We start from the raw sequence: 26,972 nt of genomic DNA, 5'->3' as shown, positions 1-26,972 counted from the left end.
GAAGGGCCCTTAATGATTTTCTTGGGGATTTAGGCTTGATCTTATTGGCAATGAAGTATCATCAAAGTGTTTTAAATAGCGGTGACTCATGATCAATTTGCTTTTTAGAGTAGCTCTGAATACAGATTGGAAGATTATGATGGAGGATTTCACCAGGAGGTTGGGAAAATCAGTAGGAAATTACTGCAATCACTGAGGCAAGAAATTATAAAATACTGTTAAGATAGTAGCAGTTGGAAGAGTGAGAGTATTGTAAGGACTGAAGAAATAGACGCAGCATAGCTAATAGAATTTAGAATTACTAAATTAGAAGGGATGAGAAAGAAAAGCCAAGAATATTTCCTTATTTTTGCGTGGGTACCTGAGTGGCTGGTGATGCTGTTGACCATTATGTGAACAGAGTGAAAGGAGCAGGTTGTGAGTTGGATGTAGTAAGATATGCATTTTCTACATATTAAGTATATGAAGCTTGCAGAATTAACAGGGAGATGTAAATCCAGGCATGGAGCCCAGGAAAGAGGCTGCAGTAGAGATACCAATAAAAGTCTCTGGTTATAGGAACTAGTTGAAACCAAAAGATCTGATGAAATAATTATAGCTTCTGACCCAGCTGTTAGCTATCACTCAGGTCATATGGGAGTTCTTGAATAATGGGGAAGAACATTCTTCCCAGGAGATAGAACCAACCCCCAAGATCCCAGAACTACAACCATCTGAATTCTCCTGGTATATATTTGGCAGAGGTTGAACGACAGCGTGCACAGAGAAAACATATTTTGTCTTCTAGATCCAATTTTCCTTGCCCAAAATTCTTAGTTTGAATTCAAAGATTATATGATATCTGGCATATGGTTGGTTTAGGAATTTTTGTTTTCCTCAATAATTAGATTAGATTTACATATCCATTTGATCACTTACCACAATCAATTGTAAATTTAGTAAATATTTGACAAAATCCAAAAAACTTACATACACAAATTAAATGGGCTGTGAATAATGACTTGGAAACACATGCTTAGATTCATTCTGAAGTTTCAACTTTCTGGGTTCCTTCAGTTCCTTGTATCTCCAGCAAAATCAACTTGACTATGCAATTTAATGTGACATTTCTTTATGGTTTGTTTTGGTGGCTCCTAAATATAGGTGAGTACAGATGTGTTGGGAAGTCTTGGCACTTGTAAAGTTGTACTCATGGTACTCATCAGGAGAGGTCCAATGAGTCTTTTGGTCATTTTGATTTTGCTGTGATTTTATAGAGATCTATATAGACTCATTTTTCATTTCCCAGCATTTTACTCTTCATGAGAGAAGCAGAATTTGACCAGGTTTTAAACACTTGATTTATCTAAAGCTCCTGAAGATAAATCATCCTTAGTTACTATTACCAACCTTCATTTTCTTAAGTGAAATTGAATGTTTTTGCATTATTTGCAAAATGGTATATCTAAGTGGCAGCAGAGTCATGTAAGTGTCTAGGTTGGCCAGTTCAGTTTTCATTTATTATAGCTTTTAAAATTTCAAAGGTAATGTATACTTAAAGAAATTCAAGCCATATAAAAGCATAAAAATAGAAAAAGAGGGAAGATCCATGATCATTAGAATCTTGAATATCACTTCAAAATTTATCCACCCATCGAAAGTACAGTTACCATTTACAAAAAGACTAAATACTATTCTTTTACTTTGCATCCTTTTAAAATATTTTTATTAAGAGATCTTCACAAACATACTATCCATGCATGGTATACAATTAATGGCTGACAATATCATCACATAGTGTGTATTCATCACCATGATAGTTTTTAGAACACTTGGATCACTCCAGAAGAAGAAATAAAAAGAAAAAGAAATAACTCATACATTCCATACCCCTCACCCCTCCCTCTCATTGATCACCAGTCTTTCTATCTACACAATTTTTAATCCTTTATCCACCCCTATTAATTGTTTATTTTGTATCCATATTGTTTGACTCATCTGTCTATACCCTGGATAAAAGGAGCATCAGGCACAAGGTTTTCACAATCACGCAGTCACATTGTAAAAGCTATATTGTTATACAATTGTCTTCAAGAATGAAGGCTACTGATACACAACTCAACAGTTTCAGGTACTTCCCTCCAGCCACTCCAATACACCATAAACCAAAAAGGGATAGCTATAAAATGTATAAGAATAACCCCTAGAATAACCTCTCAAATGTTTGAAACCTCTCAACCACTGAAACTTTATTTTGTCTTATTTCTCTCGTCCTCTTTTGGTCAAGAGGACTTTCTCAATCCCATGATGCTAGGCCCCTGGTCATCCTGAGAGTTCATTCCTACATTGCCAGGAAGATTTACATCCCTGGGAGTCATGTCCCATGTAGGGAGGAGGGCAGTAAGTTCACCTGCCGAGTTGGCTTTAAGAGAGGCCACATCTGAGCAACGAAAGAGGTTCTCTGGGGGTGACTCTTAGGTATAATTATAAGTACACTTAGCTTATCCTTTGCAGGAATAAGTTTCATAGGGGTGAATCCAAGATCAAGAGCTCAGCCTATGGGTTTGGTTGTCCCCACTGCTTGCAGGAATATCAAGAATTCCCTAGATGGGGAAGTTGAATATTTCCTCGTTTTTTCCCAGTTCCCCAAGGGGACTTTGCAAATACTATTTTATTCACTGCCCAAATTACTCTGGGATCTTTTGGGGCATCACACTAATCTGTACAAACCAATAAGAATCACGCCCTATTCAAGATTCCATGTACTTATGGTGTTCAACTAAACTGACCATACAAGTTAAATTAGGTAATATGCTACCCAAAATAAACATTTGTACCAAATAAACCCTTTGGTCTCACAAGTAGTTGAAGTTTTAAAATATAGACTCTATCATTCTTTACCCTGTATTCTGATTTACCTTTGTCCTATCCAGGTCATCTTCATTCATATTTCCAGTTGAAGTCTGATCATATTTTCAGATTTTTAAACAGTTGCTGTCTAGGGCAATGCTGACTTTCATAGATTCAGAGCTCTAACTCTGAGTCTCATGTGTCACATAAATTTCTGATGTTTCTGGGAATGACCAGGTTATATACAAACAGCTCAGTATCCCAGATGTTAGAAATAACAGTTACAATTCTTGAATATATTGTACCCTTACTTTTACCTAACAAACAAAGATCCCAGTCTGCATTTATGGATCTCCTTCATTGTTTTTAAAAGCTGCATCACATTATGTAGCATAGATCCTCCATAATTTATATAACCATGACCATGGTGGTCACTTTGTTGATACTACAGAAAATATTGCACTAAACAGCATTGTACACACATTTTTGAACTTATGTATATGAATAGGATACATTCCAACAAGTCGAATTGCTGAGTCAGATGGCAAGTGTATTTTTAATTCTGAATGATATTGCCAAATTGCCTTCCAAGGAAGTTGTACCAGTTTATATCCTTTATGAGTAAGAATGGTCACTTCCCCAGATTCTGTCTAATAGAACATTCTGAAAAAAAAAAATAGATCTTTTCAATGCAGTAAGTGACAAATGATATCTCATGATCTAGTATACATTTGAAAAAATAGAATTTCATTGTGGCTTGGTTTGCATATCTCCAGGAAAGAAAACCATAGTGTGACATTCATGATAACTTTTGCCATTCAGAAATTTTAAACCTTTATATGAGAAAATCTGCGAATCTTTCCTTTCATAGCTTATGGTTTCATGTCTTGCCTTGGAAGATCTTTCCTATTCTTCAAGTGCTAAAGATATTCCACATTTTATTCTAATATTTTATAGTTTTCACTTCTTCATTTAGATCTTTAACCTATCTGGAAATTATTTCTCTATTGTGTGTGAGATATAAATCTCACTTTATTTCATTTAGAGGGATCACAAAATTTCCCAACTTCATTTATCAAATTGGTTAGCCTTTACTCACTTGTTTGAAAGCCCACTTTAATCACATTAGAAATAGATCCGTTTTTTTAAAACTAAAGTCTATAAACTGTAAATGAAATTAATTATAAAAGAGGTTAAAGAAATTAAAAGCAAGTAAAAAAACAGACATTAAGATAAAGTTGTGCACAAACTATTTAATATATAATGAAATACAAAAGTCATTTGTAAGAAAATAACATAGATATAAATATTCAGAGGAAATATTTTCTACAGTATTCTAACAAGAAAGATTCAAAATATGGGCAGCCATAAAAGCTAAGACTGTGACAGTTGATTACTCAAACATTGTTTAGAGTTATTTCCATCATATGGAAAGTTATTTGAAGGCTCAAAGCTGTAAACATCCTCCAGCTGCCTGATTTAACCACAAATCAGATGGTTCCAAGAGCAGAATCAAAACGTCCACTAAGTAAAAAGCAGAGTCTGAAATTAGGGAAAAAGCAACAATCTCTTCTTTTCTTGTAATTTGAGTCTGTTTGATTCTTCACTTGTATCACTAAGGCTTTGCACTATATATCAATATCTTGCCTTTTGGGCATTGAAGCAGAGCAAAGGCGAACAGAGACATAGACTTTTGCAATTCTTTTTCTCTTTTAACTGGAGAGTTGGTATGTCATTAAGATTAAATGTCAAAAATGAAAAAAGTCAATGTTCAACTCTGAAACCCAGGGTGGGGAGTGTGATTCCTAAAGTATGTGAATTTATAATACATCCTGCTCGGAGCTTTGAAATGTTTCTAATAAATAGCAACTTAATAATTAATGCCACAATAGCGAATCCTGATTTTTTCGGCTCTATCTTTTTGGTTTTACAAGGCTTAAAATGCTGTTTTAGGTTAGCAGAATTACAACAGAACCAATGGATAAACTGTGCAATTCTCTTCACTTTGAAAGATTAGAATGGATGCTATTGATCAATACAAATTTTTATGTTCTTATATTATCAATTCCAGCTTAAATAAAAAATTGTAAAAAAAAAAAAGACAATATCAATTTTACCATTGATAATATGGAAAGAGAATGGCAAAAAAGTTTATTAAAATTCAATTGCAAATTCAAGTCTACTTTTATAGATAACATGGCTCTTGCGTCAGATAAACATTAGCATTTATCAGAAGGGTGGGCTTTTTATTGTTTGGTTTTGTTGGATTCTTTTTCTTCTTGTAGCAGCCCTTGAATGTCTATACCGGAATTCCAACAAGGAGATACATGGAGTAGAATGTCCTATTTATTAATACAAAAACAGTTGAGATGGTTTGGGTAAAATTCCAGGGCAAATTTCACAATGCCTCCAAGCCTACTTTTATATAGTCATGAAAGAATTTTTCACATAGATCTATCTAAACTTTTACTCATTCTGCAAAGAAGGAAGGAAGGGAGGGATGGAGGGTGGGAAGGAGAGAGTGAAGAAGGGGGGGAGGTGGAGAGACCAGATTCTTTTCCTTCCTCTTGTTTTCTGCAAAGGTTGAGATATTTGCATGTCAAGTCATGTCCCTTATGACTCACACAGTATGAAAACCAACAAGATGTTTGTTAGGTATGTTTCTACACACCATCATCAAAACATGTCTACTGTGTTTCATAACAAATGGAATGATGTATTTCTAGAAAGAACATTTAATGGAGCTTTAATCAAGTGATTAAATAACAACAGCAACAGTAACGCTACCAGCAACAACCACACATGAGCCACTCTTGTTAGTGGTTGGTTGGCAATTCATGGGCTGTATGTCTTTGGGGATGGTAGAGGTAGGCTCTGTAAAGCATTATACAGATGATCTGAATAATTATCTGGTTACAAATAAAGTAGAAGCAAGTCCACAGGATGCCAACACATGGAGGTGACAGATGTTCCAGCCACATTAGAGCAAACACTTGGATGTTTTCAAACATTGCAATATTATACCCATTTACAATGAAAACATACTATTAACTAAATAAAGTTTAACTTTTCATCAAAGCCCCTATAGATATAACCTGGACTTAGGGGTGTTTAAAATCAACTAAACAAATATAGATTTTTCTTTCTACTATAAAAACAGCCTATCCTAGGAAGTAGGAGTCTTGGCGGTTAGGATAACAAATGCTGCCCTTTATAAGTTTTCCTGGAAAATCTTGCAAAGCGTGTGTCTATTTTTGCCACCATTAGTTGCTGAGATGGTCATGGGCACCATTGCCTTCCTGGCACTCTAAAGCTAGTATCTGGACAGGCTTTTTATTTCCCAGGTCCTCAGAAGAGTGCTATTACAAAATACTTTAAACACTAGAAACTCATTCATGAAGCCAAGCCAAGTTTCAGATTTGGAAACATTTAAAAATATCTTCGCAAAAACTGTACTACTTTATACTTTATCTATTTTTAGAGGCTCAATATTTGTTTTGCTGGAAGAAAAAAATTAAAACATGAAAAGTATGCCATGAGCAAATCTGCAATAATAAGTAGCACATACATATTGTGGAAGAAAACATTCAATATAAAACAGTCAACATAAAACAGATTCTGCTGAGGAATTTTTATAAATAGCAGTTATTATTCTGCTTTCAAATGCTAAGCATCTTAAATAGCATTGCCCTTACAAGTTGTCAAGTTCTTTACTTCATATAAATATAATTTTCTGATTTTAATTTTCATAAAATTATTAAGGAAAATTATAATTGTAGTCCATTAATTTCATGCGTCATTTTGCAATCATATTTTTTAAAATTAGGAAGTAAAGGAAACAGAAACATATATGGTCATAGGCACTGCAGAAGACTTTGATTGGGATATATGTACTTCTCTGCATAAAAACAGAATTGTCTAAGAAACTTTCAAATGTTTTGAACATACATAGGTCACGGAGATTTATAAATAACAATTGTCCCAACTAGTTGTCCATAGATCATATTCAACTTATGGTCATACCCTGCCTTATTTGTATGTACCTTTGAAGTCCTCAGCATAATAATATAGGATGATTTATGCTTTGGACTCTAAAAGTACAGTTTAATAACTGTTTACCTCATATAATTACTGCTGTACTGCAGAGTAAATTTTCACACTATACCTTTAAAAAAAACAAATCATTTTAAAAGGATGTGAATCACCTCCATCTGGAAATTATAGAGGTATATAAAAAGGGAATGTATAGTTCTTTTAATAGTAGGGAAATGAAGACAGTGCAGGGGAAAAGTGAATTTCCTGATTTCCACAATACTGTGTCATATTCCAGCCCCCATCACTAATCAAGAGCAGTTGGCCATGGTTAGAGCTGATGCAATCCTCCATCACCAACACGCTCCCTGACACGAAAGGCCATCACCAGTGGTGGAAGTTGAGAGGAGCTACAGGTATGCTCACTACCCCTGGCACACACCAGTAATGACGGGGACACTTAAAAGGCCTGAAACACCTTTATCCATTGCTTTGGAGCTTCTCTGCATCAACCTGCATAATTCGACTCTGCAATATAGAAAATGGCAAAGTGGGATTACGAAAAACACTGACAAACACCACAAATCATGTTCACAATGGAAATTGTGACTTTGCTAACATTTTACCAAAATTTCCTGCCTCACAACCAGTAGATATGTAACTGAAATGGCTTGCTGTGAATTTTGTAGAGCCCAAGCCAAAAGCAGTAAAATTGCTGTGAGAGCATATGTGCTATGACGGAATACCACGAAAGTCCAGAAAAGTTATTTTCCTGGAAGGCCTGTGCAGCGATGAATAGGGCTGTCTTTGATATGGAAGCTGGGCAGAGATTTTCACTGCTTCCAGCCCACAGTGAGGTAATTTTAAAAGCACATTTCCCTTCATTTGTTCTGCATTCACTGAATGTACATATTTTTTTTATGTCAGAGGGACATTGCAGAAAAGATCAGACGAGATAGTCTAACAATGGAGCCAAAGTTCAAAGCTTCTATATTTTCAGGTAATAGCCACGACACTGTTTGTCTGCACTAAATCTTTTGAGAGCATGTCACTGTAACCCCGTCCATAGCTTTTCAAACAGTTCAAGACAAACAAATCGCTTAGTCGTTGGACAGCTATAACATCTGATACCATCACACAGAATTTGTAGTGACAGCCACTAAAGTTCATTCCATTCATTCCATTGAAAAAAGAAAATTCCTCGGCTTTTTATGTTGCTCTTTTGAAAATTATTACATGAGGAGGAGGAGGAGGAGAAGGAGGAAGAGGTAGAAGAGGAGGAGATCCTGTCTGTAAGAAGAACCAGAAAGTCAAAGTTCTAGAAGGCATGTTGCTGTGAACAAATAACTATGGGGGAAAGAAGCAGCCATCCGAGGCCACCGGTAAGGCCCGCAGTGGAACAGCCTCCGTGGACTCGGTCTCCCAGTCCCGGGTGGAGAGCTCACCCTCGGCTGGTTGGCTCAGTCGGCGGTCCTCCCCTTTCCGGCCTTCTGAGCGGTTTCGCAAGGAAGATCGCACTCCCAAGGCCAGCACCGCCAGGCGGTAGAGCTGTAAAACTACCACGAGGAAATTCTTGGCGGCAAAGAACACCAGCATCTGGTTTATCACTTTAAAGTGGGTCATCAGTATGAGGCGCACAACCAGGAAGGGGCCATCTTGTATGAAGACGCTGATGCCAATATTCCACAGATCAGCGCTGTGCTGGCAGAAGAAGAGCCCACGGAATCCCCTCGCTGCCCCAGTGGAGGGGCACACGACATACTGCACTGCGAACACAAGAAGGACCGGTTACAAATCTCTCTCTGAAACGTAGAAATGTTAAGACACAATGACAGAGGGACACATCATTAGCAATGGAACTATGCCAACAAATGACTGAGAATGACTGCAATTTAATTCTACGTGGAACAGGTGAGCCTACCCTGCCATTTAACGTGCTTGGTCATTTTATATTCACAACTGGTAATTGGTCATAACGTCAGTAAAACATACCAAAGAAATTCAGTCCTCTAGTTTTCATCCACGTAAAAACAAAAAAGAATTCCAGCACACCTTCTAGTTCTCATATTGGGGAAAAACTCTAGAGAGGATGAAGAATAAAGGAAATCACAATGTCTGTCCTTGGGTCTGCAGTGTAGGCAGGCAGCACAGGGGCTCCTTCAAGGTGTGAAGTCAGAGAGGCGCTTCTGGCTCTCCCATTTTCTAGCAGTGAGATGCTGGCCAGGTTACTTAACCTCTCAGGGCCACAGTTTCTTCATCTGAAAACTGGGATAATAATAATATTTTGGGGAGAGGGGTACCTATTCACTGGGTCATTTTTATTTCTATGGGGTTAAATTTCATTACAGTAATATTCCTGGCTTCCCTCTGTTTTTCTCCCTCAATCTTTCCATTGGGATAATGAGTCACTTACCTGTCAAATAAGTCCAAGAGATGGAAGAGAGATACATGCCTCAGTCCCTTCTGTATCCTATCTGTAGGATCTTCCTACACTCATGGCTCATTTGGCTATGTGTATAAATTGCATTTTGTACAAATTCAAGTGCTTATATTAAAATTCAAACTTATTTCATGTCAAACATATTTTGTAATGGTGACAGAAAAAAAGTTCAAAATAAATGCCATTGTTATTTCATTTCATTCTAATCCCTAATGGTTTTGTTTCACAGTTTACAAGAAAGACTGGCTATAAGTACTGATTTTCCACTTGAACAAAGCGAGGTTCAATCAACAGATGAGCCTTTTTGTTTCAATTTCTAAAATGTAAAATTAATTAAGGGTCAAGGGCAGAAAATAATCCTTTTTAAATAAAGAAGCCTTTATTTGGAGTTTTCAAACAAAGAATGCCTTCTTCTACTGGAGCCTGTAAATACTCTGAAGCTGCTTTGATATGGGTGAACATAATGTACTATTTGCAGAAAAATACAATAGTGATTTAATCAGAAGTAACATTTGGTCTTTGTTTTTCAAACAGCTGTATAACATTATCACCCCTGAAAGTTTACAAAATTTCTTTCTTAAATAAAAATGTTCTTAGCCAGGCTATGAGCCACAAAATATGAGAAGAGGGTGAGGATCAGAAGAATGGCTGCCCAAGGAAAAATCAATATAAAGGCTCCTAGGAGCTCCCCTAAGGGTATTACGAGAGTTCTAAAGTGATAGCACCTAATATTTTGACCTATGGGCATAGAATCCCTTCTAGGATACACTAGAACAAAATCTGTGTGTGCATGTGTAGTTATTAATTACTAATTAGGTTGTTGGTATTTCTGAAAAAAGCTGCCAGCTAAACTAGTGATGGTTTTGTTTGTTTGCAGAAAATGGATGCTAGTGTCTGAAGTAGCCTCTGAGACCTATGAGCCTATCAGTGTGAATAAAAAAGAAACAGAACAGAAAAAAAATTAAGTATCCTTGTCTTAAAGTTAATTCTAATTCTGAGGCCATCACATTAGGGTGCCATAAAAAAGAAGTCCAGTCTGAGGAAAATGTGATTATTGATTTCTAGAATTTCTTCAGAGTGAGGTGGCATCCAGGATAATTCCAAATAAAAATTCCATCGGTCTTAGAAGTTATGGATGACTCTAGGTCAACATTGTCCAAAAGAACTTTCCATGATAATAAATATGTTCTATATCTGTGCTGCCCTATACTGGCTACTTGAAATGTCTGGTGTGAGTGAGGCATTGAATTTTTAAAATTGTTTTATTTACAAATACTCCATGTCCATCAAACATACAGTCTCTCCCTCTGTCCTACCATCCCAAGGTAACCTCTGATCTCTGTCTCTGTGAATTTGCTCTTTTAGACATCTTATATAAGTGGCATGTCCCTATGTGTCTTGTTTAATTCACTTAGCATAATGTTTTTAAGGTTCTTTCATGTGCCAGCCTGTCTGAGAACATAATTCTTTTTAATGGCCAAATAATATTCCATTTTTGTGTATACACATTTTGTTTATCCACTGATTTGTTGGTGGACATTTGAGTTGTTTACATCTTTTGGCTATTGTGAATAAAGCTGCTATAAACATTGGTATACAAGTATCTGTTCAGTAGTCTGCTTTCACTTTCTTTGGGTTGCTGAGTCAAATGGTAATTCTATATTTAACTTTTTTGGAATTGCTGGGTTATATGGTAATTCTATATTTAACTGTTGAGGACCCGCCACACCACTTTCCACAGTGGCTCTCCTCTTTACATTCCTATCAACAACGCACTAGAATTCCAACTTCTTTTCAACGCTTGTTATTTTCCATTCTTTAAATAATAGCCATCCTTGTGGGTGTGAAGCATCTCATTGTGGTTTTGAGATACACTGAATTTTTAATTTCATTTTAATTAACTAAAATTTAACGAGCCATATGTAGCCAGCAGCTACCATATTACAACGCAGCTCTAGATCACCACTAGATGCATGGAAAACAATTTTCTTCTTGCAAAGTCTTAGGGGTTTACAATGTCATTAAAGTAAGACCAGGAATACTCTAAGGACCACCGCTGAAAAAAACTTATTTTCCATCTGGCCCTGAAACTGCTTGCACTCCTTCTGAAGTCCTAATACGTAGGTCTGACAAAGAAATGAAAATTATCCCTTAAAAATATTAAGAAATAATACTTATTTGCCAGAAACTGTGCTAAGTACTTTAGAAACTATGCCTCATTTAATCATCACAAGAACACTCAATCCTAGCTACGTCTATAATCTTCCCCATTCTCTAATAAAAGTACTGCAGCACAGATGTGCTAACTAAGTTAGTTTGCAAGAGATTTTACAAATCATCAGTGATAGGACCACTATTTGAAGAAATGTACACTTGTGCTTTTATCATCTTCATTCATCATGTACCAGAAGAAATCACTCCTGGCTTTCCTAAATTGCAGTCTACTTTTTCCTAAACTGAACTGGAAATACTCTGGGAAGTTTAACCGATAATCCTCTCAATTGCCTCCTTAGCATTAGTACAGTTTACGGTCAAGAGTTGTAATTTTCTGTTTCTTTGAACAAACATCAGACACTTACCTGCCAGGTCAAGTGGAAACTGCAGCATGCTCCAGGTCCATATAACAAGAATGGCATAGACGAGTGCGGGGCTATTCCTATAATGCAGACACAATTTTAGATTAGTAATAAAAAATTATGATCACATACAGAAAAGAGCAACTTCTCAACCCATATTTGAGTGTATCGCCAATAAACCAACAAATAAATCTTGTTGATATAAGACATCCATGAAAACTTCATGCATGAACAGTGAAAAAAGATGTTGAGACTTAAAATTCAACTTCCACATATGCAAACACCTGCCTGAATTAAGGCAAAACCTCCTGGACCCATATTACTGTCTTTAATTTTATAAAATCATGGAAATATTATGGGAGATAAATAGTAGCAAAAAAGCTAGATAAGAACAGGGACATTCAGATAACTGACTTCAAGAAATTTCAGGAGGAGGCAGTGATAATTGTTAAAAAAGATCCCAAGGCTCTAATTGAAAGTACATCTCAAGAAGAATATATTATGCTCAAAAATTAAAATCTCGGCATGTTCAAAAACACTATCGTCAAATGGAAAAAAATGTGGGGAGAGAATTCCAATAAAGATTTACACCAGATATTTGGCTTTAAACTCTAGGAAAACAAGGAATATGTCTGTTTCATCACCACTATGCCAATGCTTACAGCAATTTCTGGCAAATAATAGCAATAACATATATCTGTGGAATGAACAGCTGAATGTACAAAAGAAGTCCACACTTAAGGTAAATATACAAATGTCACAGACATAGAATAGTCTTGAAGTTAAAAACAGAAAGAATAGTGGTTACAGAAATACAAAGGATAATAAAAGAATGACTAAAGCCTCAGATTCTGAGCAAAAGTATAAAGGAGGTTATCAATTTGAGGTTCGTGGTATGATTGAACAGATTTGGTTTCCTTCTTCATCAAGAGTGATCTTCAAATTGGAGAGTACTAGAAAGTATGAGGGAAGAGTAATTGAAACCAAATTAAATGAGGTGATTGCAAGGAATATCTTTAAATGCTTCAAGTGCTGAGGTCCTGAAGAAATAGATTTCAAAATACTGAGAAAATTTGTAAATGAGAATTATAAGCTATCATGACCTGTCTTGGAAGTTAGTAGTGGAGACAAGGCTGGTGACAGAAAAAATGAAGTTCAACTTTCAAAATGAAGCAGAGGCTATTTCTTAAAGTACAAAGGCACATTTACTATTAATCACTAGTTAGATTATATAAGTGATTATTTGAAAGATTTCCTAAAAGCCCTTCTAGAAAAAGACAGTTATTATTAGGAATCAGCACAGGTTCCCTAAGAGCAATCCATACTCAACAAAGCTTATTTCCTTCTAGGTAATGCTGTATAAACTGAAGACAGACAGAATGCTTTTGGCCTTAAATAAGGTTTCTGAAAGAATCTCCCATAGTGTCCTTATTAATAAGAAGTTTTTCTTGGTGTGAGTATTTTTAGGTGGATTCCACTGTTTATGTGACTCTCTCCAAAGGGAGTTCTCTGATGGGTTGCTGCAAGGTTCTGCCCCTGATTCTTTCCTTTACATTTCCATTGGTGAACTAGTTGACAATATTGATAGAAGTTTCTCATATGTACATATGACATGGAACTTGAATGGAAAACCAATACACTGGAAGTCATAATCAGAATCCCAAAAGATCTTGCCAGGGTATAAGTGGATGACCCACATTAAGTTTATTTAGCATTTCACAGCTGCAGCCTTAAAAAAGGCTCAATGGTTTTCGCTTACTTTTGTCTAATTATTAGTTCACAGTGTGACATGATTTATGATTTTTCCAAATCAAATGTAATGATAAGCTACTTAACAAGTATAAAGTCTAGAATTTTAAATAGAGATGCCTTAGGAATGCAGACAGTAACTTTTCCCTCTTTGAAATGTCAACGTCAATACATAGTAGACTTTCAGTAAGTGTCTAAATTTTTAAATAATGCTGTCTACAATTTCTGAGCTTATACTATGTGCCAGGAATTTTAAAAAATATGTAACTCTATTATATTCAATCCTCATAACAACTCTTCAATGTAGTTACAATTATTTTACCAAAGAAAACTGAGGCATAGGTAATTTGTCCAAAGTAATGTGCCTATAAGCGTTAGACTCAAAACCAGTTAGCTGATTTCAGCATCTGCCCTTTTAACTTCTACACTATATTATTTCCATTAGCAAAATGGGTCATTTTAGCCTTGATCTATTCCACAATGTTCAGAATATACCTGAAATATTATGTGTTAAGCTTCATGTTTTAAAAGGAATATTTATAAAGGTATTGTATCAAAAGTGAGAGACCAAGTTTGAGAGGAAACTCAGAGCCATCTTATATGCAAGATAATTCTAGAAACTGAAACTTATAGAAGATTTCTCAAAAGCTTTATTTCATATACTTAAAGGGCTTCATGTAGAATAGGAATTAAACTTACTTATTGTGACTTCAGAGGCCCAACTCAGGTTCAAAGGATTGAAGTTTCCCTTAAGGATCAAAATTTCATCACTTACTGATGATATCACCTCAAAATAAAATGAGTTGCCCTGGGGTTAGTATATTCTCCGTTGGTGAAAATATTCAAGTAGGGGCTGGGCAAAACCTTGTAGAGGATATTTTGGAATAGATGTAAAATAGATTTTACAACAGATTGTTCTCTTTTGTAATTTCTTCTTATCCCAAACTTCAATAATTCAACCAAAAACTCACAATTTATTTTCTAGGTAGTTTGGAGCAGTGGTAAAGCTTGAGCTGTAACATTGGGTGGTCAGAAATCAAATCCCAGCTCCAACCCCTCACTAGGATGTGTGGACCCAATCCTAAACTGATTACTTATTGGCTACGTGAATATAATAAGTCATTTAACCTATGTGTTCTTTAGTTTCCTCATCCATAAAATGGGAATGAAAAGAATATACTGGATTTTATGTGATAATTTTATTAAATATATTATTTTAAAATGTTAAACATAAAGTTTTTAGAATAGCACCTGACACAGCCTTAATGTGGTGGATCACTACAAGTTAGCTCAAATTAGTTATTTTTATGGCCATGTGACCTCGAGGTTTTCTTAGACTTTTCGTTTCACTTTCCTTAACTTATAAATATTATAATAATAATATTTAATTCTAAGGGTTATTGTAAAGACTAAATCACTTCTTAGAATTAAAGCCCTTAAAATTTGATAAACATTATCTATTCTTTACTATTATTATTATTATTATTATAATCTGTGTAAACTCTTTGTGTCTCATTTTATCATTTTACAAAATAGGTAATCTAACTTAACACTAAAATAATGATATATGCCTTTTTGCATATGAAAATATTATCTAAGCACACAAAAAATATGGGAGATGTAATGTTACAAAACACCTTAGTAAAATTATTAAAAATAATTTTGTAAATGAGGGCCAGAAAATTTCCAAGGAGATAAATCTATTCTTCCAAATTAGATAGCATACATTACTCAGAAAGGTAAAACATTGGAATGTAAATAAATCACTGAGTTTAAGTACAAGAACTCAAAATATGTGCAAGAATTTGGAGCTGAATTTATCCTATAGGTATAATTTGCAGTTACAAACATCAATAGAGACACACATAAGCAGACAGTGGACTCTATTCATAAAGATGAAAAATATTTTAAGTGTAATTATTGATGTCAGCATCACATTTACACTAGGAAAATGGGAGGATAAATACTGGCAGTTGATGAATCAACACACCCAATATAGTGGATGAAAAGTAAAAATAAAAAGTCATATATTGCCAATTTGCTTAGCTATTTCTTTTTAGAAGTATATTGTTGTAGATAAGAGACAATCAGTGGATAAAATTTATTTAGCTTTCTAAAGAAGCATTTGTCAAACCTCTTCTGAAAATGAAAAGAAAAAAGGAAAGAGAAAGAAAGAAAGAAAAAAAAGTCTTGAAAAAAGTAATTGGCCAAATAAAAGGAGCCAAAGAAAGAGAAAGCAAATATAGTATCAACATAGATTCTTTTTTGCATGGTCAAATACTCCCAGTGAAGTAACAGAAACATTTTCTTTTAAAACAATCTATGTTTAAGAAAGACTGCATTGAGTTATCTGCAAATTTGTAAATGATCATGAACTCTTCCTGACAGTGATATGGAAATTCAGACTTGTTAAAATGTTTGAGGGTAACTGTAACAGAATGAAAATATTAGCAAATCACTCCACCCAAAACCCACATATAACACTGGACAAAATTATCTGGGCTCTGGAACTCAGTCAAAGGCAAACAACAAATTGACTAACATTTATTCATGAGAAGCTGATAAAACTGTGGGTAAAAAGCCTATAGAATTCTTGCCCATGGATGTTCCTATATCCTTCCAGCTTGACCGGAGCGATAATTTTACAAGGAAGGGCTTGGTAATGAAAACTGGAACCCCCTCCTGGCCAGTGGCAGCTGATTTGATTTGGAAGGGAGTATAAAATCCCTCACTTATTGGTGTTATAATTAAAAGTAAAACCTTGGGGTAATGCGACGGTGGCTCAGTGGCAAACTTCTTGCCTGCCATGCCAGAGACCCGGGTTTGATTCCTGGTGCCTGCCCATGCAAAAAACAAAAACAAACAAACAAACAAAAACAACAACAAGGGCTTATAAAAGTAAAACCTTCGTTGGAAATGAACAGGAAACTCTTTGCTGTCAGTGTTAATACATGTTGCAGAATGGATTTGCTTTGCCATGTTGAGATGGCAATTCAAGTTGGGGTGAACAGTGGATTAACTTGAACTTCAATGGGGAGAGTCTGAAAACAGAGGCCATAAAAGGGCCAGATAATCTTCCTGCATATGCCTGCTGACTGGAAAATGCAGGCATGTTCAGGGGGGAGCCATGAGAAAGCCCACTGGAACTTAAAAGCTGAAGCAGATACGAAAATTCTGTGAACTCTGAATGTACTACCCAACTCATATGCAGACCCATCAGCAGAGGCTGGAAGTTTTATGGGCTGAAGTGTTTGATCATAACATCAAATCATGACCACTAAGTTATACAGTTAAAGACATAACCCCTAAGGAGACGAGCAAACATTAAAATAATATTAAAAAACTGAGCAGAATCATCAGTGGCTTCAAAGCAAAGTAAGATAATTTCCTCAGATTAAGTTCGGAAACTTTATTAAAACAAAACAAAACAATAAGGAAAAGTCTGAGTGAGGATAATATATTGCTATAAAAAATTATTTCAATGACCAGTTTTCAACAAAAACAATTATGATATAATATTTTCAAACAAACAGAAATGTGCATCCCACATTCAGTGGAGAACAGTAAATAAAAACTAACCCTGATAAGGTCAATTGTTGAATTTAACAAAGACATCAAACTAGCTATTTTAAATGTACTCAAAGAATGAAATAAAAAATATGTTTTGTAAATTAAAGAAAATATGATGACAATCAAACAAAAAATAGATAATCTAAATAGAGAAGTAGAAAACGTGAAAAACTAAACAAAAAATTCTAGCATTGAAATGAAAAATTCACTAGGTTGATTCCAGATTCAATTTGACTCTACATCTAGATTTGAGATGGCAGAAGAAAGCATCAGTGACCTTAAAGATAAATTAATGGAAATTATCCAATCTAAAAAAGAAAAACAACAACAGAAAAAAAGATGAAAGTTTTAAGTACAATGACTAGAGCTCCAGAGACGTATGGAACACCATTAAGGTTATTAACATATGTGCAATAAGACTCACCGAAGGAGAGGAAAAAGGAATAAAAAAAATTTTGGAGACAAAAGAACTGAAAAGTCCCCAAATTTAAGGAAAAACATTAATTTGCAGATCCAAGAATATCAACAAAGGCCTAAATAGTTTTGATATTAAAGGTAAAGCGATCCACACCTAGATGCATAATAGTCAAACTACTGAAAGCCAAAGACTGAAAACTGCAAGAGAAAAATGAAACATCATGTAAGGGGTAACAGCAAAACAATGTCTAGCATCTCATCAGAAAATATGGAGCCAGAATATGGCATATTTAAAGCTTGGGAAAAAATTGTCAATGAAGAATTCCATATTCAGCAAAACTGTCCCTCAAATATGAAGACAAACTAAACACATCCCTAGATAAAGAAGGACTAGGAGGATTTGTTGGTAGCAGACTTGACTTCAAAGAAATATTAAAGGAAGTGTTTCAGTTTGAAAGGAAATGATACCAGAGGGTTGCTCATGTCTACAGGAAGAAATAATCACACTGAGAATGACAAATATGTGGGAAAACATAAAATAATGTATAAATATATTATAAGGACATATAAAACTTTTTTCTCTTAATTTCTTTAAAAAATCTCATATTATTGAAAAAAAGTAACTTTAACACTGAAGTGTTGGATTTATAACATATAAAGATGTATTTAACAAGTATATCAAAAAAGAGGGGGAGAAAATGGAGCTATACTGGGGCAATGTTGTCATACTTGACCAGAATTTAGTCAGTATGAACCTAAATAGAGTAGAGGAGTTAAAATGTTATGTTATAATCCCTCAAGTAACCACTAAGGAAATAATTCAAAAACTTAGAAGAATTGAAATTGTACACACAAAAATATTTATGTAACGCACACTGCACCTACAGCAGTCAAGGATGTATACAGGACCAAATTGGACATGAAACATAGGAAAAAATCAGATAGCAAAATGTGAGACATAAATCCAACCATATAAATAAATATATTAAATATTAATGGACTAAGCATTCCAACAAAAAAATAGAGATTGTCTAACTGCGGGAAAAAAAGCAAGATCCAAAAATGTGCTTCTATAGAGATGTGGTTTAGATATGAAGATACAAATAATTTGAAAATAAATGGATGGAAAAGATAGCCCCTGCAAATAGTAACCATAAAAGAACTAGAGTGCCTAAATCCATGAGGCAAAATAGACTTTCAGACAGGAAATATTGCTACGGAAAATAGAAGGGCTTTCATGATGAAAAGAGTTAATATATCAGAAAGATATTTTAAAATTATATATATACAACTAAAATCAGAGCACCAAAATAATACATAAAGCAAAAACTGACAGTATTGAAAGGAGAACATATACAACTCAACAATTATAGTTGACGATTTCAGTATCCCACTCTCAATAATTGATGTAAAAACTAGACAGAAAACCAGTAAGGAGCCAGAAGACTTGAAGACTACTACCAAACAACCTGACTTAACCTACACTTATAGAGCACTCCACCCAACAAGAGGAAAATACACATTTTTTTCTGGCACTCATGGAACATCTGCCAGAATAAGCCATATGCTAGACCATAAACAAGTCTTGATAAATTTAAAAATGCTGAAATAATTTAGGGTATGTTCTCAGACTACAACACAAATTAAAATAGAAATCAACAACAAAGAGATTTGGGAAATCACCCTGTATTTGAAAATTAAGCAATACACTTCTGAAGAACCCAGTGATCAAAGGAGAAAATACAGGAGAAATTAAAAAATATTTTGAATTTGTATGAAACAAAGAGATAATGTCAAAACTTATAGGAGCTGAGTAAAGCAGTACTTAGAGGGAAATTTGTAGCTTTCGTTTCCTATAGTAGAAAAAAAGAGAGGTCTCAAATCAATAATCTAAGCTTGTATTTTAAGGAACTAAAACAAAGAAGAGAAAGTTAAAATTAAAGCAAGGAAAAGAAAAAAATAATAAAGGTCAAAGCAAAAATGAATGGGCAGAATAACAATTGAGAAAATCAATGAAGGCAAGTTAGTTATTTTTTAAAAGATAAAAAAATATGGATAAATCTGAGCAAGAAAAAACCCAGAAAAGACAGAAGTTACCAAACTCAGGAATGAAAACCAGGACATCACAACTGACCCTATATAAATTAATACAGTTGTGAGGCAATATGATGAACAACTTTATGCCAAAAATTAGATAATTTAGATGAAATAGAAAAATTCCTAGAAAGAAACATATAACTAAAACTGACTCAAGAATGCTATAATAAGGAATGATATTGAATTGCTAATAAAAATCCTCTCACAAAGAAAAGCTTAGGTCCAGAGGGCCTCACAGTTAATTTCTATAAAATACTTAAAGGAGAAATACCAATCCTACACAAAGACTTTTAAAACATAAAGGAAAAAGGAAACATTTCTTGAGGTATTCAGTGAGGCCAGTATTACCCTGATACCAAGGCCAGAAAAATAAATCATCAGAAAAAAATGCTACAGATCATTTAAAAGTAATGAGCATAAATGTAAAAATTATTAACAAAATATTTTAGCAAACTGAACCCAGAAACATATAAAATGGATCATAAACCAAAATCAAATGGAATTTATCCCAGGAAGTCAAGGTTGGTTTATTAAAAATTGATTAATATAAACCACTATATTTACAGAATAAAGAACAACCACCCCATTAGCACCGCAATAAAAGCAGGAACAGTATTTAACAAAAGCCAACACCCATCCAACAAAACAAAACAAACATAAACCTCTTTAAAAAAATAGGAATACATTAAGGAAAAGCAATGCAAAACCTGTACACTGAAAAATACAAAACATTGCTGAGAGAAATTAAAGAATATCTAAATAAATGGTGATGCATTCTATGTTCACAGATTGGAAGACAATATTGTTAAGAAGGCAACTCTTGGGGACTTCCTGGAAGATGGCGGCTTAGTAAGACGCGCGGATCTTAGTTTCTTCTCCAGGACACCTACTAGGGGAGTAGAAACGATACAGAAAGTGCCCAAAGCCACAACAGAGATAAAAAAGACAGCGTACCCCATCCTGGAACGGCTGGCTGGCTGAGAGAAGCAGCTCGGGTGAGATCGCCGAGGCGCGGGGCCTTACCGGGCGGGGTGGCAAGCGGCCGGAGTTACTCCCTTCCCCCTTCCCGGGCCGGCTGGGAGAATTGGAGAGGTGGTCCCCTGAAACCAAGGCGACTGGCGCCCACACCACGCGCAGCCCCCGGACCAACTGAGAGAATTGGATCGGAAACCCCCAGGCCGCGGAGAACGGTGACGGGTGGGGGAGGCCCCTTCCAAACCCGTGACTCCCGGGGAACGTGCACTCTCTCGGGCGGGCCGCTGCCGCTGGCGCCCTCCCGCCACGCTTGTTGCCCAGGGCCGACTAAGAAATTCGGACGGGCTCTTTCCCTGGCTGCGGCGACCAGCAACCCTCCCTGCATTCGGACACCCTCCCTGCGTTCGGACCCCGGGCCGGCTCAAGCCGTTTCGGCTAGCGAACCCCCAGGACGGCGAGAGTTTTCCAAAGTTTAAGGTCCCACAGCACCTTTTACTGGTGGGACCCGCAGACAAACGTGTGCCACGAGCGCCACCTACTGGGCAGGATAAGAAAAACAGAACCCAGAGCTTTCACAGAAAAATATTACAACCTTGCTGGGTCCAACATCAAGAGAAATCTGAATAAATGCCCAGACGCCAGCAGCAGAAGATAACTGTCCACGCTCAAAAGATTGAGAATATGGCTCAGTCAAAGGAACAAACCAATAGCTCAAATGAGACACAAGAGCTGAGACAACTAATGCTGAATATACGAACAGAAATGGAAAACCTCTTCAAAAATGAAATCGATAAATTGAGGGAGGACATGAAGAGGACATGGGCTGAACATAAAGAAGAAATAGAAAAACTGAAAAAACAAATCGCAGAACTTATGGAAGTGAAGGATAAAGTAGCAAACATAGAAAAAATAATGGATAGCTACAATGATAGATTTAAAGAGACAGAAGATAGAATTAGTGATTTGGAGGATGGAACATCTGAATTCCAAAAAGAAACAGAAACTATAGGGAAAAGAATGGAAAAATTTGAACAGGGTATCAGGGAACTCAAGGACAATATGAAGCGCACAAATATACGTGTTGTGGGTGTCCCAGAAGGAGAAGAGAAGGGAAAAGGAGGAGAAAAACTAATGGAAGAAATTATCACTGAAAATTTCCCAACTCTTATGAAAGACCTAAAATTACAGATCCAAGAAGTGCAGTGCACCCCAAAGAGATTAGACCCAAATAGGCGTTCTCCAAGACACTTACTAGTTAGAATGTCAGAGGTCAAAGAGAAAGAGAAGATCTTGAAAGCAGCAAGAGAAAAACAATCCATTACATACAAGGGAAACCCAATAAGATTTTGTGTAGATTTCTCAGCAGAAACCATGGAAGCTAGAAGACAGTGGGATGATATATTTAAACTACTAAAAGAGAAAAACTGCCAACCAAGACTCCTATATCCAGCAAAATTATCCTTCAAAAATGAGGGAGAAATTAAAACATTCTCAGACAAAAAGTCACTGAGAGAATTTGTGACCAAGAGACCAGCTCTGCAAGAAATACTAAAGGGAGCACTAGAGTCAGAACCGAAAAGACAGAAGAGAGAGGTATGGAGAAGAGTGTAGAAAGAAGGAAAGTCAGATATGATATATATAATACAAAAAGCAAAATGGCTGAGGAAAATATTATCCAAACAGTAATAACACTAAATGTTAATGGACTGAATTCCCCTATCAAAAGACATAGATTGGCAGAATGGATTAAAAAACAGGATCCTTCTATATGCTGTCTACAGGAAACACATCTTAGACCCAAAGATAAACATAGGTTTGAAAGTGAAAGGTTGGGAAAAGATATTTCATGCAAATAACAACCAGAAAAGAGCAGGAGTGGCTATACTAATATCCAACAAATTAGACTTCAAATGTAAAACAGTTAAAAGAGACAAAGAAGGACACTATATACTAATAAAAGGAACAATTAAACAAGAAGACATAACAATCATAAATATTTACGCACCGAATCAGAATGCCCCAAAATACGTGAGGAATATACTGCAAACATTGAAAAGGGAAATAGACTCATATACCATAATAGTTGGAGACTTCAACTCACCACTCTCATCAACGGACAGAACATCTAGACAGAGGATCAACAAAGAAATAGAGAATCTGAATATTACTATAAATGAACTAGACTTAATAGATATTTATAGGACATTACATCCCACAACAGCAGGATACACCTTTTTCTCAAGTGCTCATGGGTCATTCTCAAAGATAGACCATATGCAGGGTCACAAAGCAAGTCTTAACAAATTTAAAAAGATTGAAATCTTACACAACACTTTCTCGGACCATAAAGGAATGATGTTGGAAATCAATAATAGGCAGAGTGCCAGAAAATTCACAAATACGTGGAGGCTCAACAACACACTCCTAAACAACGACTGGGTCAAAGAAGAAATTGCAAGGGAAATTAGCAAATACCTCGAGGCGAATGAAAATGAAAACACAACATATCAAAACTTATGGGACGCAGCAAAGGCAGTGCTAAGAGGGAAATTTATTGCTCTAAATGCCTATATCAGAAAAGAAGAAAAGGCAAAAATTCAGGAATTAACTATCCATTTGGAAGAACTGGAGAAAGAACAGCAAGCTAACCCCAAAGCAAGCAAAAGGAAAGAAATAACAAAGATTAGAGCAGAAATAAATGAAATTGAAAACATGAAAACAATCGAGAAAATCAATAAGGCCAGAAGTTGGTTCTATGAGAAAATCAATAAGATTGATGGGCCCTTAGCAAGATTGACAAAAAGAAGAAGAGAGAGGATGCAAATAAATAAGATCAGAAATGGAAGAGGAGACATAACTACTGACCTCACAGAAATAAAGGAGGTAATAACAGGATACTATGAACAACTTTACGCTAATAAATACAACAATTTAGAGGAAATGGACGGGTTCCTGGTAAGACATGAACAACCAACTTTGACTCAAGAAGACATAGATGACCTCAACAAACCAATCACAAGTAAAGAAATTGAATTAGTCATTCAAAAGCTTCCTAAAAAGAAAAGTCCAGGACCAGATGGCTTCACATGTGAATTCTACCAAACGTTCCAGAAAGAATTAGTACCAATTCTCTTCAAACTCTTCAAAAAAATCGAAGTGGAGGGAAAACTACCTAATTCATTCTATGAAGCCAACATCACCCTCATACCAAAACCAGGCAAAGATATTACAAAAAAAGAAAACTACAGACCAATCTCTCTAATGAATACAGATGCAAAAATCCTCAATAAAATTCTAGCAAATCGTATCCAACAGCACATTAAAAGAATTATACATCATGACCAAGTAGGATTCATCCCAGGTATGCAAGGATGGTTCAACATAAGAAAATCAATTAATGTAATACACCATATCAACAAATCAAAGCAGAAAAATCACATGATCATCTCAATTGATGCAGAGAAGGCATTTGACAAGATTCAACATCCTTTCCTGTTGAAAACACTTCAAAAGATAGGAATACAAGGGAACTTCCTTAAAATGATAGAGGGAATATATGAAAAACCCACACCTAATATCATCCTCAATGGGGAAAAATTGAAAACTTTCCCCCTAAGATCAGGAACAAGACAAGGATGTCCACTATCACCACTATTATTCAACATTGTGTTGGAGGTTCTAGCCAGAGCAATTAGACAAGAAAAAGAAATACAAGGCATCAAAATTGGAAAGGAAGAAGTAAAACTATCACTGTTTGCAGACGATATGATACTATACGTCGAAAACCCGGAAAAATCCACAACAAAACTACTAGAGCTAATAAATGAGTACAGCAAAGTAGCAGGTTACAAGATCAACATTCAAAAATCTGTAGCATTTCTATACACTAGTAATGAACAAGCTGAGGGGGAAATCAAGAAACGAATCCCATTTACAATTGCAACTAAAAGAATAAAATACCTAGGAATAAATTTAACTAAAGAGACAAAAAACCTATATAAAGAAAACTACAAAAAACTGCTAAAAGAAATCACAGAAGACCTAAATAGATGGAAGGGCATACCGTGTTCATGGATTGGAAGACTAAATATAGTTAAGATGTCAATCCTACCTAAATTCATTTACAGATTCAATGCAATACCAATCAAAATCCCAACAACTTATTTTTCAGAAATAGAAAAACCAATAAGCAAATTTATCTGGAAGGGCAGGGTGCCCCGAATTGCTAAAAACATCTTGAGGAAAAAAAACGAAGCTGGAGGTCTCGCGCTGCCTGACTTTAAGGCATATTATGAAGCCTCAGTGGTCAAAACAGCATGGTATTGGCATAAAGATAGATATATCGACCAATGGAATCGAATAGAGTGCTCAGATATAGACCCTCTCATCTATGGACATTTGATCTTTGATAAGGCAGTCAAGCCAACTCACCTGGGACAGAACAGTCTCTTCAATAAATGGTGCCTAGAGAACTGGATATCCATATGCAAAAGAATGAAAGAAGACCCATCTCTCACACCCTATACAAAAGTTAACTCAAAATGGATCAAAGATCTAAACATTAGGTCTAAGACCATAAAACAGTTAGAGGAAAATGTTGGGAGATATCTTATGGATCTTACAACTGGAGGCGGTTTTATGGACCTTAAACCTAAAGCAAGAGCACTGAAGAAGGAAATAAATAAATGGGAACTCCTCAAAATTAAACACTTTTGTGCATCAAAGAACTTCATCAAGAAAGTAGAAAGACAGCCTTCACAATGGGAGACAATATTTGGAAATGATATATCAGATAAAGGTCTAGTATCCAGAATTTATAAAGAGATTGTTCATCTCAACAACAAAAAGACAGCCAACCCAATTACAAAATGGGAAAAAGACTTGAACAGACACCTCTCAGAAGAGGAAATACGGATGGCCAAGAGGCACATGAAGAGATGCTCAATGTCCCTGGCCATTAGAGAAATGCAAATCAAAACCACAATGAGATATCATCTCACACCCACCAGAATGGCCATTATCAACAAAACAGAAAATGACAAATGCTGGAGAGGATGCGGAGAAAGAGGCACACTTATCCACTGTTGGTGGGAATGTCAAAGGGTGCAACCACTGTGGAAGGCAGTTTGGCGGTTCCTCAAAAAGCTGAATATAGAACTGCCATACGACCCAGCAATACCATTGCTAGGTATCTACTCAAAGGACTTAAGGGCAAAGACACAAACGGACATTTGCACACCAATGTTTATAGCAGCATTATTTACAATTGCAAAGAGATGGAAACAGCCAAAATCTCCATCAACAGAAGAGTGGCTAAACAAACTGTGGTATATACATACGATGGAATATTATGCAGCTTTAAGACAAGATAAACTTATGAACCATGTAATAACATGGATGGACCTAGAGAATATTATGCTGAGTGAATCCAGCCAAAAACTAAAGGACAAATACTGTATGGTCCCACTGATGTGAACGGACATTCGAGAATAAACTTGAAATATGTCATTGGTAACAGAGTTCAGCAGGATTTAGAAACAGGGTAAGACAATGGGTAATTGAAGCTGAAGGGATACAGGCTGTGCAACAGGACTAGATACAAAAACTCAAAAATGGACAGCACAATAATACCTAATTGTAAAGTAATCATGTTAAAACACTGAATGAAGCTGCATCTGAGCTATAGGTTTTTGTTTTGTTTTGTGTTGTTTTGTTTTGATTTTACTATTATTACTTTTATTTTTTTCTCTATATTAACATTCTATATCTTTTTCGGTTATGTTGCTAGTTCTTCTAAACCAATGCAAATGTACTAAGAAATGATGATCATGCATCTATGTGATGATGTTAAGAATTAATGATTGCATGTGTAGAATGGTATAATCTCTAAATGTTGGGTTAATTTCTTTTTTTCCGTTAATTAAAAAAACAAAAAAAAAAAGAGAAGGGATAATTGGAGATGAAGGGATACAGACTGTACAACGGGACTGGATATAAAAACTCAGAAATGGACAGCACAATACTACCCAATTGTAATGCAATTATGTTAAAACACTGAATGAAGCTGCATGTGAGGTATAGGTTTTTTGTTTTTGTTTTTGTTTTTTTGTTTGTTTTTTTTCTTTCTATTATTGTTTTAATTCTTATTCTGTTGTCTTTTTGTTTCTTTTTCTGAATCGATGCAAATATACTAAGAAATGATGAATATGCAACTATGTGATGTTATTGAGAATTGCTGATTGTACATGTAGATTGGAATGATTTCTAATTGTTTTGTTAATTCTGTT

General features: G+C 35.5%; 1 protein-coding gene across 1 annotated transcript in view; it reads right to left on the bottom strand.

Annotated features, from left to right (window-relative positions):
- Positions 1 to 4,923: 4,923 nt before the first annotated feature.
- Positions 4,924 to 26,972, bottom strand: part of TMEM26 (transmembrane protein 26) — a 51,705-nt gene continuing 29,656 nt past the window's right edge. Inside the window, exons 5-6 of the mRNA XM_077125217.1 lie at positions 11,881 to 11,957; positions 4,924 to 8,627 (exon numbers count right to left, since the gene is read on the bottom strand). Coding sequence (XP_076981332.1) covers positions 8,209 to 8,627; positions 11,881 to 11,957 — 496 coding nt within the window. The 3' untranslated portion in view covers positions 4,924 to 8,208. The remainder of the gene's footprint in view (positions 8,628 to 11,880; positions 11,958 to 26,972) is intronic.

The sequence above is a fragment of the Tamandua tetradactyla genome, chromosome 13 (genome assembly GCF_023851605.1).
Source record: "Tamandua tetradactyla isolate mTamTet1 chromosome 13, mTamTet1.pri, whole genome shotgun sequence".
In the NCBI taxonomy this organism is placed as follows: Eukaryota; Metazoa; Chordata; class Mammalia; order Pilosa; family Myrmecophagidae; genus Tamandua; species Tamandua tetradactyla.
Note: the sequence above shows the minus strand (reverse complement) of the source record. Positions and strands in the feature narration are given on the sequence as shown.